The following is a 15,240-nucleotide window of genomic DNA, read 5'->3' as shown; positions in this document are numbered from 1 at the left end:
CACAGCTCACCCCTCCAGGCCGCCTGCCCTGTGCACCCGGCCTGGAAGTCCACCTGCTCCCCAGCTCCCCCAGCCTCTCCATGCCTGGTTTCTTTCCTGCTCGACACTCGTCACCGCCTGACCGCGTGCATGACACTGCATTTCTGTGGGTGATTATGTCGCCCGCTGGATGGAGGCCGTGCCTGGACCTGCCTCACCTACAGGCTCTCGGCCACCTGCGGAGGACACCCTGCTCTGTGAGGGGTGTGCAGGGGCTGGCACGACCGTTTTAGGCCTTTGGTCTGCTCTTCTGGGTGCCCACGCTGCCACGGTGCCGGCTCTTCGAGGGTCCGGCTGCCTACATGCTAGGTAGCTGCTCAGAGCATCGACATGGCTTTGTTAGGTTAGCCAGACATCTGCTGCGGAGCACACTGGGGGGTCAGGCACGCCTTTCACAGTGTGAGGTCACCCGTGGTCCCTGGCGCGAGAGCCGAGCTCTGACTTTCCTCCACTGTTACACGCACCGCCCGCCTGGGCTTCCTCTTGGGACGTGGGGTCACTGCTTCTCGGCAGCGAGCCGAGCAGGTCTGCCTCCCGGAGCCAGGCGCCGAGGACGGGCTCCGTGTCCTCAGACTCCGGGCGGCTGGGCCCCGCAGTGCGTGCGTGGCCACGTGCTTCGTGGTGTCGAGGGGAGAACGCCTCTGTGTGCTGTTGAATCTCCTGTTTTGGAAGGTGAACATGCTTCAGCGCTTTCCAGAAATGCTGGCCCGGGGGATGTGTTCGTGGGCAGCGAGAAGGCCTTTCTGCTGCTGCTCAGGGACACGGAGCCCGATGTGGGTGCCAGCGCCCAGCGTCTGTTCCGGAAAGTCTCCTCCTCATGAGGAAAGCAGGTTGCCTCTCCTTGCACTCTGAGCGGCTGATAACGGACACCTTTTCCTAAAGGAAGGTGGAAGGCAGCCCTCCTGCAGAGTGGGATATCGTTAAAGTCAGCTGTCGTCAACCTGAGGACATGCGCGTGTGCCCGCGGCCATTCCACCCTGCCCCCAGCAGGAACCGGCTGGGGCGTCACCTTTCGGGTGCTTGCCTCGTGCAGCTGTCACCTCAGCGCCAAGAAGTGAGCGTTCGTACCGGAGCGCGAGCCCAGATAGACCTGCTTCCGAGGCTGCACAGCTGTCGGCCTGTGAGGGCTGAGGAAGGCGTCATCACCGTTTCTGCACTTGGCTTGGGTTTTGACTCTTGTCTAACTAGAGAGACGGTTCTCTCCAGGTTCAGGAAATGTGTGTCATCCTAGGGCAGCCCGACTTGACGGTGTGGGCACCAGGTTGGCACGTGTTAGCGATGGAATGCCACGCTGTGAAGACCACTTCTGCTCAGACTCCCTGTGGGCGGACTGGCCCTCCGAGAGTTAAAGAACCAAACCCAGGCACGGGGGTCACCGAGTGTCAGAGTCGCCATTCTCTGCCGCTGCTTAAGTGGCGAAATCTGACCAAGAAATCAGAGTGAAACCTGTTGAATGACTCGGTCGTGGTATCTGGTCTTCAAATAGAACAAATGAAAAGGCGATCACTCCTTGTTTTGGAAAATAAGACAGCATCTCTCACCAGGGTCCTGGGACGGGGAGGAGACGCGCAGGGGTTGAAACAGCTGCGCCAGCTCCGTTTCGCTCCATGAAAAACTCCTTCTTTAAAAACGGGCAGGTTTCTGGTGTAAGATTTCACATGGAAACTGCACCATAAAGTCCAACTGTCCTTCCCCCTCAGGACCTGCGAACAAGGAAAGGCCAGCGAGGTTTTAATTTTGTTAAACTAGCATGAACCAAGTAAGGACTGAGCAGAGCGTACCGCTTACACAGAGGGCCCAGAGAGGACTGACACAGACAGACGGCCCAGAGAGACTGTGACACAGACAGGCGGCCCAGAGAGGACTGACACAGACAGACGGCCCAGAGAGGACTGACACAGACAGACGGCCCAGAGAGGACTGACACAGACAGACGGCCCAAAGAGGACTGACACAGACAGACGGCCCAGAGAGGGCTGTGACACAGACAGACGGCCCAGAGAGGGCTGTGACACAGACAGACGGCCCAGAGAGACTGTGACACAGACAGACGGCCCAGAGAGACTGTGACACAGACAGACGGCCCAGAGAGGACTGACACAGACAGACGGCCCAGAGAGACTGTGACACAGACAGACGGCCCAGAGAGGACTGACACAGACAGACGGCCCAGAGAGACTGTGACACAGACAGACGGCCCAGAGAGGACTGACACAGACAGACGGCCCAGACAGGACTGACACAGACAGACGGCCCAGACAGGACTGACACAGACAGACGGCCCAGAGAGGACTGACACAGACAGACGGCCCAGACAGGACTGACACAGACAGACGGCCCAGACAGGACTGACACAGACAGACGGCCCAGAGAGGGCTGTGACACAGACAGACGGCCCAGAGAGACTGTGACACAGACAGACGGCCCAGACAGGACTGACACAGACAGACGGCCCAGAGAGGACTGACACAGACAGACGGCCCAGAGAGACTGTGACACAGACAGACGGCCCAGAGAGGACTGACACAGACAGACGGCCCAGAGAGACTGTGACACAGACAGACGGCCCAGAGAGGACTGACACAGACAGACGGCCCAGAGAGGACTGACACAGACAGACGGCCCAGACAGGACTGACACAGACAGACGGCCCAGACAGGACTGACACAGACAGACGGCCCAGAGAGGGCTGTGACACAGACAGACGGCCCAGAGAGACTGTGACACAGACAGACGGCCCAGACAGGACTGACACAGACAGACGGCCCAGAGAGGACTGACACAGACAGACGGCCCAGAGACGACTGACACAGACAGACGGCCCAGAGAGGACTGACACAGACAGACGGCCCAGACAGGACTGACACAGACAGACGGCCCAGAGAGGACTGTGACACAGACAGACGGCCCAGAGAGGACTGACACAGACAGACGGCCCAGAGAGGACTGTGACACAGACAGACGGCCCAGAGAGGACTGACACAGACAGACGGCCCAGAGAGACTGTGACACAGACAGACGGCCCAGAGAGGACTGACACAGACAGACGGCCCAGAGAGGACTGACACAGACAGACGGCCCAGAGAGGACTGACACAGACAGACGGCCCAGAGAGGACTGACACAGACAGACGGCCCAGACAGGACTGACACAGACAGACGGCCCAGACAGGACTGACACAGACAGACGGCCCAGAGAGACTGTGACACAGACAGACGGCCCAGAGAGGACTGTGACACAGACAGACGGCCCAGAGAGGACTGACACAGACAGACGGCCCAGAGAGACTGTGACACAGACAGACGGCCCAGAGAGGACTGACACAGACAGACGGCCCAGAGAGGACTGACACAGACAGACGGCCCAGACAGGACTGACACAGACAGACGGCCCAGACAGGACTGACACAGACAGACGGCCCAGACAGGACTGACACAGACAGACGGCCCAGAGAGGGCTGTGACACAGACAGACGGCCCAGAGAGACTGTGACACAGACAGACGGCCCCGAGAGACTGTGACACAGACAGACGGCCCAGAGAGACTGTGACACAGACAGACGGCCCAGAGAGGACTGACACAGACAGACGGCCCAGAGAGGACTGACACAGACAGACGGCCCAGAGAGGACTGACACAGACAGACGGCCCAGAGAGGACTGACACAGACAGACGGCCCAGAGAGGGCTGTGACACAGACAGACGGCCCAGAGAGACTGTGACACAGACAGACGGCCCAGAGAGACTGTGACACAGACAGACGGCCCAGACAGGACTGACACAGACAGACGGCCCAGAGAGGACTGACACAGACAGACGGCCCAGAGAGGACTGACACAGACAGACGGCCCAGAGAGGACTGACACAGACAGACGGCCCAGAGAGGACTGACACAGACAGACGGCCCAGAGAGGACTGACACAGACAGACGGCCCAGACAGGACTGACACAGACAGACGGCCCAGACAGGACTGACACAGACAGACGGCCCAGAGAGGGCTGTGACACAGACAGACGGCCCAGAGAGACTGTGACACAGACAGACGGCCCAGACAGGACTGACACAGACAGACGGCCCAGAGAGGACTGACACAGACAGACGGCCCAGAGAGGACTGACACAGACAGACGGCCCAGAGAGGACTGACACAGACAGACGGCCCAGACAGGACTGACACAGACAGACGGCCCAGAGAGGACTGTGACACAGACTGACGGCCCAGAGAGACTGTGACACAGACAGACGGCCCAGAGAGGACTGTGACACAGACAGACGGCCCAGAGAGGACTGACACAGACAGACGGCCCAGAGAGGACTGACACAGACAGACGGCCCAGAGAGGACTGACACAGACAGACGGCCCAGAGAGGACTGACACAGACAGACGGCCCAGAGAGGCTGTGACACAGACAGACGGCCCAGAGAGGGCTGTGACACAGACAGACGGCCCAGAGAGGACTGTGACACAGACAGACGGCCCAGAGAGGACTGACACAGACAGACGGCCCAGACAGGACTGACACAGACAGACGGCCCAGAGAGGACTGACACAGACAGACGGCCCAGAGAGGACTGTGACACAGACAGACGGCCCAGAGAGGACTGACACAGACAGACGGCCCAGACAGGACTGACACAGACAGACGGCCCAGAGAGGACTGACACAGACAGACGGCCCAGAGAGGACTGTGACACAGACAGACGGCCCAGAGAGGACTGTGACACAGACAGACGGCCCAGAGAGGACTGTGACAGACAGACGGCCCAGAGAGGCGCCTGCAGGAGGGAGTGAGGACGTCCCGTGCTTGTGGAGCTGTCGGTGCTGTTGTACGAAGCCTGGTTGGTCTAACCTGGAGCAGTGAGTCTCAGAGGATTGATGGCAGCGTGTCCCACCCGTGGATCACGCCATGTGCTGTTGATGGAGGATTTCCTGGCGGAAGGGGCTAAGAACCTTCTGGCATTCTCACATCCATCATGGTGAGTGCATGGCTGGATTCGTGTTCTTGCTCACAGTGCTGTGCATTTGTGAATGCATGTTCGACATCAGGTCAGAGGGCGGGCCAATAGTCCTGCGGTTTTCCTCCGACCTCAGCAGAAAGACTCATTCCCTGGAGTCTGCCCCCCACAGCCCAGCAGAACCTCTGGGACCGGGCGCACACTTCGCTGCACAGTGTCCTTACGGGCAGGCCCGTGGGCGGGGGGCGGGCGGGGCACCTAGTGATGGCTCCGTGTGGGCTGTGGGGCAGCGGGGCAGCGTCTCGGCTGGAAGTCGGCCTGCGCGCCTGTGCGTGCGGTGAGGAAGCGGGGCCTCCGGCTCTGACCGGGGTCTGTGAGTGGGGTTTCACCGTGCTGGTTGTGACCCCGCTTCCCTCCGTGGTGTCTCCGGCTTAATCAGGCCGTTGGAATAAATTACATTTCGGATGAAAGCTCTAAAAATGTATGGTTCTCTGTATTTTTATTTAGAACAAGGTATGATATTGATTTGAAATCTTTCCTTAAAGCAAATGTATTCCCTTCAGTTCACACCTGGACTCTTCATTGCCAACCTCTGTTCCCGCTGGCTGCCCGTCAGTCATGCCGAGAGCAGGGGACACTCGCGTTCTGGAAGTGAGCTGGTGCCTGTCGAGCGCCCCGAGAGCGCTGTCACTCGCAGCTGGCACAGCTCCGTCTCCTCGCCACGGGCAGGCGGCCAGAGGGTGGCAGCCTGGGACAGCAGTCGTGGCGCAGGACTCACTCCGGGTCACAATCGGAGGGAACAGCTGCTCAATGATGAGCAGGGTCCAGGGCACTGGCAGCAGGAATTTACCCGAAGGGAGGGGCTTCTTCCCAGGGACCCGCATGTGATTGGGTGCCGTAACCACTATTATGATGATGTGGCCCTTGGCAATGTGGGAGGTTTGTTTGCCCCCAAATTTAAATGTGGGTACTCTTGACCCAGCAGTTTTACTTCTAAGAAGGCGTATTCCGCAAATACTCTGAAGTATGCACACACACGTGGACTTCCGTTACTTATTTTAAATGGAAAACTACTTCCTGTGGAATGAACAAGTCACAGTGGCCTTACCTATCGCCCCAGCCACTGGTGAGAAAGTGTTTCCTTTGTGTCTTTGCAAGGAGGAAAGTACACACGTTTAAAGATGAGCACGTTGAAGGGATGCGCATGAAGTACGTTTATTCCAGAGGGTGGCGTTGTAGAGAGGGGAGTACTTGGTGCACTGCCGTAGTTTTAAACTTCCCTACAACACTGTCACTTTGTATTTAAAAACATGCTATTTTAGGAGAAAGAAAGAAACTTAAGCCAGAGAATTCGGAGGATTCTACCCCAAACCAGTCGCCTGTAGGCCCTGGAGAAGCAGCGCCTCCAGGGCACCACCCGTCCTGTCGGGAGGCCCGGGACCCAGGGTGTGAGTGAGCTCCCTGAGGAACTGAGTCCAGCTGGGACGGGGGGAGTCCTTGCAGGGGGACAGACTCCTGGCTGGCTGGTCACCACCGCCTCCCGGACATGGCTCAAAGCCGTCTTCGGTCCCTGGTAAACCCGGGTCTGAGGGAACCGGCTGTCAGCACAGCCCGGCTCCCCGCCGGCCCTGGGCTTGTGAGGGAGGCCGCCTCTGGCCACAGGCACGTCCATCCCAGACTGCGAGGAGCCCTCAGGCAGGCTGGGTGCGCTTCCCTCTGCTGCTGCCTCGACAGGCCGTCCTCCACGAGCTGAGAAAACGTTCCCTGCCCTCTCCTCACCCCTCTCCACGCTCCCTCTGTGAGGAACTGAATCAGAGGGGGTCGCAGCAGCCGCTTTCCATAGATGAGTCCTGAAGGAGTGACGGTGTGAAGACGTGGTGTCCTCAGGGTCTGGTGACAGGGAGGCGTGTAGGCAAGAGAGGAACATTTACCTCATATAGACTGACTGCTAGGAAATGGCAGTTCTTACAGTTTTAAAACACTTTATTATGATAATTTTTAAATAAAACAAAATTCTACACGAGTGTGGTGCACATCCATAGCCACCTCATTCTTCCTCCCGTAGAGTGACTGGCGGTGAGCTGTTTGAAGACATCGTGGCGAGAGAGTACTACAGCGAGGCCGACGCCAGGTGAGTGACCGCCACCTGCGCCCCCGCTCCGCACGCGCCCGCGCGGCCCGGGACTCAGCTCCGTCTGGACTCCTACGATGATGCTCTCCTCATTGGCGGTTTTTCTCTGCGGGATTTCCAGGATGATTCTCTGGAAAAAAGTCTATGAATCTGGTCTAAACTTTATTTTTATCTAGTGTCTGTAGTTAGAGTGTGCGTTTTATTTTTTTATTTTCTTTATTGATTAAGGCATTTTATTTTTTAAAGCCTCACTAGAATGGCTTCTGCTGAAGAAATACACTTTTTTAGCAGATGTGAGAGATGGAAGATTGACACCCTCTGGTCTCCAGGTCCCGGCTGCCCAGGGTGCCTAGTCACATAGGACCCTTCGATTTCTGTTTCATCATTAAAATTAAGTAAAATTAAAAGCTCAGTTCTTGGGTTGCACAGGCCACATCTCAGGGGCTACGATTGGCAGCAGGTCCAAGCACCGGCCTCCGGGCCTCGGAGCGGCCCACAGAGTCACCCAGAGGCACGGTCACGGTCAGCTGGGAGTGTCCTCACAGCCCTGGGAACCCTCATTTGGAAAATGCTCGTCCAGGTATTTCAGAGTGTCCAAGAGGACTTTCCGATCTTGTCACTGACAAGTCTGTACAGAAGTCAGAAGTGGCTCCCACTTGTCTCACTGGGAAGCGCCAGGCTGCACAAGGTGACGCAGTGAGCAGCAGCCGCTGCTTAAGCCAATGGCCGCAGCTGGCACTTCCCGCGAGCAGCCGGCCAGGAGCGCGGGCCCCCTGTGAGCATGTGCACGACACCGCGGTGCCGTCGGCTGGTCCGGCCGCAGTGGCCTGTCTCCCCAGAAGCCGGGCTGCGCAGCTCCCTAGGCCCTGCGAATGCCCTGCGCTTAGCGCCGCTGCTCCAGGCTTTCTGTGGGCTCATCTGGCACGGCTGGCTCTGCCAGAGTCAACGGGAAAGCTCCGTGTCACGTCTGTTCCGCTGAGTGACTCGCTAGTGGCTCCTGGACCCAGACCCAGACCCTCTGCAAGGCCCCTGCGGCTCCTGCGCAGCCAGGAGAACCCGCGCCAGGGAGGGTGGGTGCTCAGGGTGGCCAGCAAGCTGGCGGCTTACTTGAGTGCTCATGTGCTATGTGAGCAGCCGATGTACAATCGAAAAATGCCGGCCAAATTAAATAAAGGTTGTGTCACCATCAGAGGGCCCCAGGGTATTGGGCAGCCCCACGGGCGGGTCACCCGTGCGCATGCTCCCGTGGCATTGGAGCTCCCAGGGGCATTTTGGGGGCAGTCCACACAAAGTCGAGGAGGAGACACTCTCTTCCGAGCCACAAGCATCAAGAGCTTGTTCTGCAAATCATTGGCGGCGTGTTTGCTGGCCCTCAGGGAGCTCGGGGTCCCGCCCATGCTCACCAGGAAGTGGTGAGGGCCGTTCAGTGTGGGTTACTGTTTGCTTCCTCCTTTTCTGTGACTCTTCAGGCCCTGGGACCTGTACCGTAGTTTGAGGAGAGAAAGTGAATTTCCCAAAAAGTAGTATAAAGTGAACGTTATTATAGAAGGAAAACAAGTCCCAGGATTTAGGAAAAGTTGCCAGCACTCAAACGAGCCTTGGTATAGGTAGCCGGCCTGAGGGTCTCTGCAGGCGCCCAGCCCTGACCGGCGTGTTGGCACTGACCTAGGATACACCAGGTGGTCACTGTCCACCAGGGCTCACCTTGGAGCGCTGCTCTGTGCCCTAATGGTTGAGCGTGTCCTCCCTGCGCTCTCGCTTCCTCTGGCCGTGGTGTGTGCCTGAGCTCGGACACTGCCGGGCGGAGGCCCATGTCACTGTTGGGTGACAGGGACGAAGAGCCGCAGTGGGGGGTCCTAACTGAACAGCGTTTGCCAGCAGGGAGCAAGGCCTGAGAGAGAGGGCACGACTGGTGCAGCTCCACAGGTGACAGCAAACTGGCATGGAAACGCGTGTAACCTGCTCCAGGACTTCCGTTGTACTGTTTCCCCCTCGGCTCTTAGCCCTTCCCCAGAAGCAGCCCGACGGCCGAGGCGGTTCACGTTGTGGGTGGACTTTCGGGGACCCCGTTCGTTTTCCTCCGACATGTGAGACACGAAGCAGCGCTGCCGAGTCAGATGGTAGTTGTGCCCCAGGTCCGACCCTGTAACCTGCCACTCCTTCCTGCTCCCCCCGTGCCTCATGGTGACCAGGTGCGCACAGCTCAGGTGTGTGAGAAACACCACCCGCTGTTGTCCCTGAGGGGTTCCCAGGACATAATGGGAAGCGGGGACACATTCTTCTCCCAGGAACCCTTCCCTCCTGTGTAGCAGTGGCCTCGTTTGCAGGGGGGTCCACGGAACGCAGCTCCAGTGGTTTTGTCTGAACATGCCACAGAGTCCGTGCTGGGACCAGAATCGCCTTTATTCGGCATCATTCAATTCCAGTGTCCAGTTGGAAATTGGGAAAGAGGGTGATTTTGTGTGTGTGCTGGAACTGGCCTGCCATCGGCACTCGGTCCTCCAGCACCCCTCTGCCTTGTGTCTCCACAGCCACTGCATCCAGCAGATCCTGGAGAGCGTGAGCCACTGCCACCTCAACGGCATCGTGCACAGGGACCTGAAGGTCAGTGTGCCGCGTCCCTGTAGTCTGATTGGAGGAGTGTGTTGTTTCCGGGAAAGAGCCGAGGGCAGGCACTTAACATGGCTCCCTGGTTGCTCCCAGCTTTCCGCCCAAACTGACTGCTTTGAAATGATGCTCCATGCCTCCCAGCTGCTTGTCTGCAGTTTCAACATGCATCACAGTGAGCCCTCGCCGGTGTGGCTCAGTGGATAGAACGTCAGCCTGGGGACTGGAGGGTCCTGGGTTCGATTCCGGTCAGGGGCACATGCCTGGGTTGTGGGTTTGATCCCAAATGGGGGGCGTGCAGAAGGCGGCCGATACATGATTCTCTCATCATTGATGTTTCTGTCTCTCTCTCCATCTACCTTCCTCTGTGAAATCAATAAAAATATATTAAAAAGAAAAACATGCATCACAGCGACAGGGCAGGATGGTACAGGACATGCCTGCTCCTATCCAGGAGGTACACCAGGGGGCGGGGCTGTACCAGGGGGCGGGGCTGTACCAGGGGGCGGGGCAGCACCAGAGGGCGGGGCTGCACCAGGGAGCAGGGCAGCATGGGGTGGGGGGGGTGCCTTTCCCTAACTCAGCGCTTGCCTGGAGGCCTTGGCCTATGACAGTGATGGCGAACCTATGACACGCGTGTCAGCACTGACAGGCGTAGCCATTTCTGATGACATGCAGCCGCCGAGGATGAAACATTTGCTGCTCCTGATGACACAATACCCGAGTTATGCTCAGTTTTTTGGTGAAGTTTGACACACCAAGCTCAAAAGGTTGCCCATCACTGGCCTGTGATGTGTGCCACCTCGGACTGAACACCACCTCTGTCCTGAGACCCGGAGGCCGTGGTAGGGAAGCTGGCGGCAGGTGGCTCCCCCAGGCCCTCAGCCCTCGGCAGGAGGTGATCCCATGGCAGGCAGAGCCAGGCTTTTTCAGAATGCATTGGTGTCCGAGTGTCACCCCATGTGCCCTGTGCTTTGACAGCCTCCAAGAGGTACCAGGAAATGGAAAGAATGGGGAACCACTTGGGGGAGCACAACAGCTGTAAGGTTTGGTTTGTGTCCTAATCTACTTCCTGGATTAAATGAAGCATCTTTAAGGTGGGTTTTTCTAGGACACGCGGGCCCACCGTTGGGCACACGTCTGACAGGACCCTGCTTGTCCTGAAGCAGTGGTCACTGTGCTGGAGCAATGTGTCCGCTTCCGGAAGGTGTGACACGGCCGGCTGTGACAGGAGGCCCGCTCCTGAGTGTGCTGGGGACTGACGCTGCCCCTGGTGTTGGCACATAGTCACTGCACTCAGCAGCCAGCCCGCCCCCCTGCCTCAGTGGGCGTGGACCACCGGGCATGAAGGTGAGTGGTGCCAGACTGTTGACCGCAGTCCTGTCTGCGGCAGATCCACTGGAGAGCCGTGGGCTCATTCCCGCTCGGGACGAAACCAGTTCCTCGCCAGCTGAGACTTCGGTTCCGTGTCTCTCAGAGAAATGACTTCCTGAATCGGAGCAGGAGAGCCTCCAGTGGGCCGGCGAGCAGCGCGATGCGCTCCCTCATTCTGGACTGGTCTGCGGACACGGGGCAGACGCTGTATAGCCAGGCCTTGGGGCCCCAATAGTGAGTAGACGGTTCCCAGGTGGCAGAGCTGGAGGCAGAGTCACAAGTAGCTGAGGCCCACGTGAGGGACGCGGAGTCTCCTTCCCTGGACATCAGCCCAGGAAGGCTGAGGGCGCCAGGCGTCCTGTTCCTACCTTACGTGCCTCCCGGGGACACGCCGGCACCTCTCAGTGAGGCGAAGACAGTGACGCACGTGTTCTGATCCAGTAGGGTTTATGGAGCATACGCACACGTTAGGATGTCACTCAGCTCCTCATACCACCTCATACCAGAGTCCTCAGCACCCCGGCTGTGCCTGTGCCGTTCGGAGGAGTGACGGCCGGGAAATGGAAATGGAGGAAGACCGTGGGCAGAAGCATCTGCGTGTGCGCGCCGCGTGTGCAGCTGTGGGACTTCGTGTGAAACCTCGGCCTGGCCAGGCGTTTGCTCCTGGGGCAGCGGCTCGAGCGGCTGCGTGTCCGGTGGCCCCTGGGCTTTCTCATGGGCAGACCTCTCTAGTTACAACCGACCATACATCCCTTGTACGTCCTGGAAGAATATGTTTTTAAAGATCCACAGTGCGTTACTTGAAGATGAGATTTGTAAGCAAAACATTACCTTCATTTCCGGAATCTTCCTTTGACCTCAGTTGGCATCTGAGAGCATTCAGTGTTGAAGGCAAAGGCGTGGTCAGTGGTGGTTCCTTCGGACTGCGCGCCCACTAGCCCTTGGCAGGTTTCCCCTCCCCGCCGGAATAAGGGAACAGCACATTCCTTTGAAAATTCATTTCTTTGGTGATCTTATTCCTTCCATGCCGTGCACAGACAGCCCTTTTTGTTCCTTATCAGAACTCAGAACTGCTTCTTTTCAAGCGAACGTACAGGACGTGCACGTTTTTATGCGATGGGGTCGGCTGCTCTGTAATAAACCGGTCGTTTGGAATCTTACTCTGTGTGTGGGAAGCCAAGGGCCTAAGAGCCAAGGATGGAAAGTGGCTTCTCTCCCAGGACCTTTGTCGTGCGTTTTCTGGGATCGTGACGTGGATGTTTGTCGGTGTCCAAGCTCAGCTGAGCCCTTTGCGGGCGGGAACGTGCATCAGGCTGGCGGCGGGCCCAGCGAGTGAGCTGTGCGCTAAGCTACTTTGTGACGTGTGAGCTGAAGTCAGTAGTTAGAAACGCAGGCAGGGACTTCGGGAAGGCTCACTGCCAAGCGGTACCGCTTCCCGCCGAGCGGTAAGGCGCACCATTGCCCCACGTGGCTCTTTTGGGGAGAAGTTTCTGCTCCGTCCTCTGACGTTAGGGGACGGGGTGAGCTTCAGGGAGCTCGCGCCTGTTCCGGCCAGACCGCTCCCCGTAGGCCCACTCAGCCCCGTCCCCGTGTGGTCCTGGGCTCGCCATAGCCCTGGGGCGGCGGCCACGTGCCGCACCTGAGAAAGGGCAAGGGCACAGCTGGGTCCTTCCTGCCGGGCGCTACACGCAATGTTGCCCTGACTGTTCTCAGGCCCTGGCTCGTGTGCTAGTTCGGGGCCATGCAGACGTGTGAGCACAGCTCAGTCATCCACGTCCGTCAGAGAGAAGCCTGAGAGTTGCTGTTCATCATCAAAGGCCCAGCTGGGCGTGTGTGGGGTGCTGTCTGCAGCCCCTCGGGGAGCACTGCTGCGGCTCGGGGGGCTGCAGAGCATGGTGCAGAGCTGAGCGCTCAGGGGATAGGGGGCCACAGGGCCTGGTGCAGAGCTGAGCGCTCAGGGGATAGGGGGCCACAGGGCCTGGTGCAGAGCTGAGCGCTCAGGGGATAGGGGGCCACAGGGCCTGGTGCAGAGCTGAGCGCTCAGGGGATAGGGGGCCACAGGGCCTGGTGCAGAGCTGAGCGCTCAGGGGATAGGGGGCCACAGGGCCTGGTGCAGAGCTGAGCGCTCAGGGGATAGGGGGCCACAGGGCCTGGTGCAGAGCTGAGCGCTCAGGGGCCTAGGGGGCCACAGGGCCTGGTGCAGAGCTGAGCGCTCAGGGGATAGGGGGCCACAGGGCCTGGTGCAGAGCTGAGCGCTCAGGGGCCTAGGGGGCCACAGGGCCTGGTGCAGAGCTGAGCGCTCAGGGGATAGGGGGCCACAGGGCCTGGTGCAGAGCTGAGCGCTCAGGGGATAGGGGGCCACAGGGCCTGGTGCAGAGCTGAGCGCTCAGGGGATAGGGGGCCACAGGGCCTGGTGCAGAGCTGAGCGCTCAGGGGATAGGGGGCCACAGGGCCTGGTGCAGAGCTGAGCGCTCAGGGGCCTAGGGGGCCACAGGGCCTGGTGCAGAGCTGAGCGCTCAGGGGCCTAGGGGGCCACAGGGCCTGGTGCAGAGCTGAGCGCTCAGGGGATAGGGGGCCACAGGGCCTGGTGCAGAGCTGAGCGCACCTCTCGAAGGTGCGGCAGGTGCCTAGCAAAAGCAGCGCTAAGCGAAGGCGATTGATCCGCACGTCACTGGGTACTGAATAGAGAAGACGAGGTCTCTGATACAGTCACACCTGCAGGACACTCACGGGGGCTGCTAGACGATGGGCACGCCTGGTGCAGAGCCCCAGGACTGCGGACAGTGCTGAGCGCAGCCGGGCGAGCAGAGGCATCCAGCAGTGAGCAGGAGGGGCAGGTGGGGGTGGGAATTAGGGCAGGGGCACACGTCACTGCCCCGGCAGGATGGGTGGGTCGGTGATTGGTGGGTGGATGGGTGGTGGGTGGATGGATAGTGGGTGGATGGATGGTGGGTGGATGGGTGGGTGGATAGTGGGTGGATGGGTGGTGGGTGGATGGATGGTGGGTGGATGAGTGGGTGGATGGTGAGTGGATGGATAGATAGGTGGATGGTGGGAGGATGGATGGTGGGTGTGGGATGGGTGGATGGATGGTGGGTGGATGGATGGTAAGTGGATGGGTGGGTGGATGGTAAGTGGATGGGTGGATGGATGGTGGGTGGATGAGTGGTGGGTGAGTGGATGGATAGATGGGTGGATGGTGGGTGGATGGATAGTGAGTGGGTGGATGGATGGAGGGTGGATGGGTGATGAGTGGATGGATGGAGGGTGGATGGGTGGTGAGTGGATGGATGGATGGGTAGATGGTGGGTGGATGGGTGGTGAGTGGATGGATGGATGGGTGGATGAATGGTGAGTGGATGGATGTGGGTGGATGGATGGTGGGTGGATGGATGGTGAGTGGATGGATGGGTGGTGGATGGGTGGTGAGTGGATGGATGGATGGGTGGATGAATGGTGAGTGGATGGATGGGTGGATAGATGGTTAGTGGATGGATGTGGGTGGATGGATGGTGGGTGGATGGATGGTGAGTGGATGGATGGGTGGTGAGTGGATGGATGGATGGGTGGATGAATGGTGAGTGGATGGATGGGTGGATGGATGGTGAGTGGATGGGTGGTGAGTGGATGGGTGGTGAGTGGATGGATGGATGGGTGGTGGATGTGGGATGGATGGGTGGGATGGGTGGATGGATGGATGGGTGGATGGTGGGTGGATGGATGGTGGGTTGATGGGTGGTGGGTGTGGGATGGATGGTGAGTGGATGGATGGTGGGTGGGTGGGTGGGTGGTGGGTGTGGGATGGATGGTGAGTGGATGGATGGTTGGGTGGATGGGTGGTGGATGTTGGATGGATGGATGGGATGGGTGGATAGATGGTGGGTGGATGGTAGGTGGATGTGGGATGGATGGGTGGGATGGATGGTGGGTGGATGGGTGGTGGGGGTGGGATGGATGGGTGGGATGGGTGGATAGATGGTGGGTGGATGTGGGATGGATGGGTGGGATGGGTAGATGGATGGTGGGTGGGATGGGTAGATGGATGGTGGGTGGATGGGTGGTGGATGTGGGATGGATGGGTGGGGTGGGTGGATGGATGGTGGGTGGATGGATGGTGGGTGGATGGTAGGTGTG

The 15,240-nt window shown here is 59.1% G+C and overlaps 1 protein-coding gene across 3 annotated transcripts in view; it reads left to right on the top strand.

Annotated features, from left to right (window-relative positions):
- Positions 1-15,240, top strand: part of CAMK2D (calcium/calmodulin dependent protein kinase II delta) — a 159,061-nt gene that overhangs the window by 106,978 nt on the left and 36,843 nt on the right. For all 3 annotated transcript variants that reach the window (XM_079771813.1, XM_079771814.1, XM_079771815.1), the window contains exons 5-6: positions 7,060-7,125; positions 9,657-9,729. In XM_079771813.1, the coding sequence (XP_079627939.1) occupies positions 7,060-7,125; positions 9,657-9,729 (139 nt within the window). The remainder of the gene's footprint in view (positions 1-7,059; positions 7,126-9,656; positions 9,730-15,240) is intronic.

The sequence above is a fragment of the Cnephaeus nilssonii genome (assembly GCF_951640355.1).
Source record: "Cnephaeus nilssonii genome assembly, chromosome: 5".
Taxonomy (NCBI): domain Eukaryota; kingdom Metazoa; phylum Chordata; class Mammalia; order Chiroptera; family Vespertilionidae; genus Cnephaeus; species Cnephaeus nilssonii.
The sequence above is the reverse complement of the archived record's forward strand: the minus strand, read 5'-3'. Positions and strand labels throughout refer to the sequence as shown.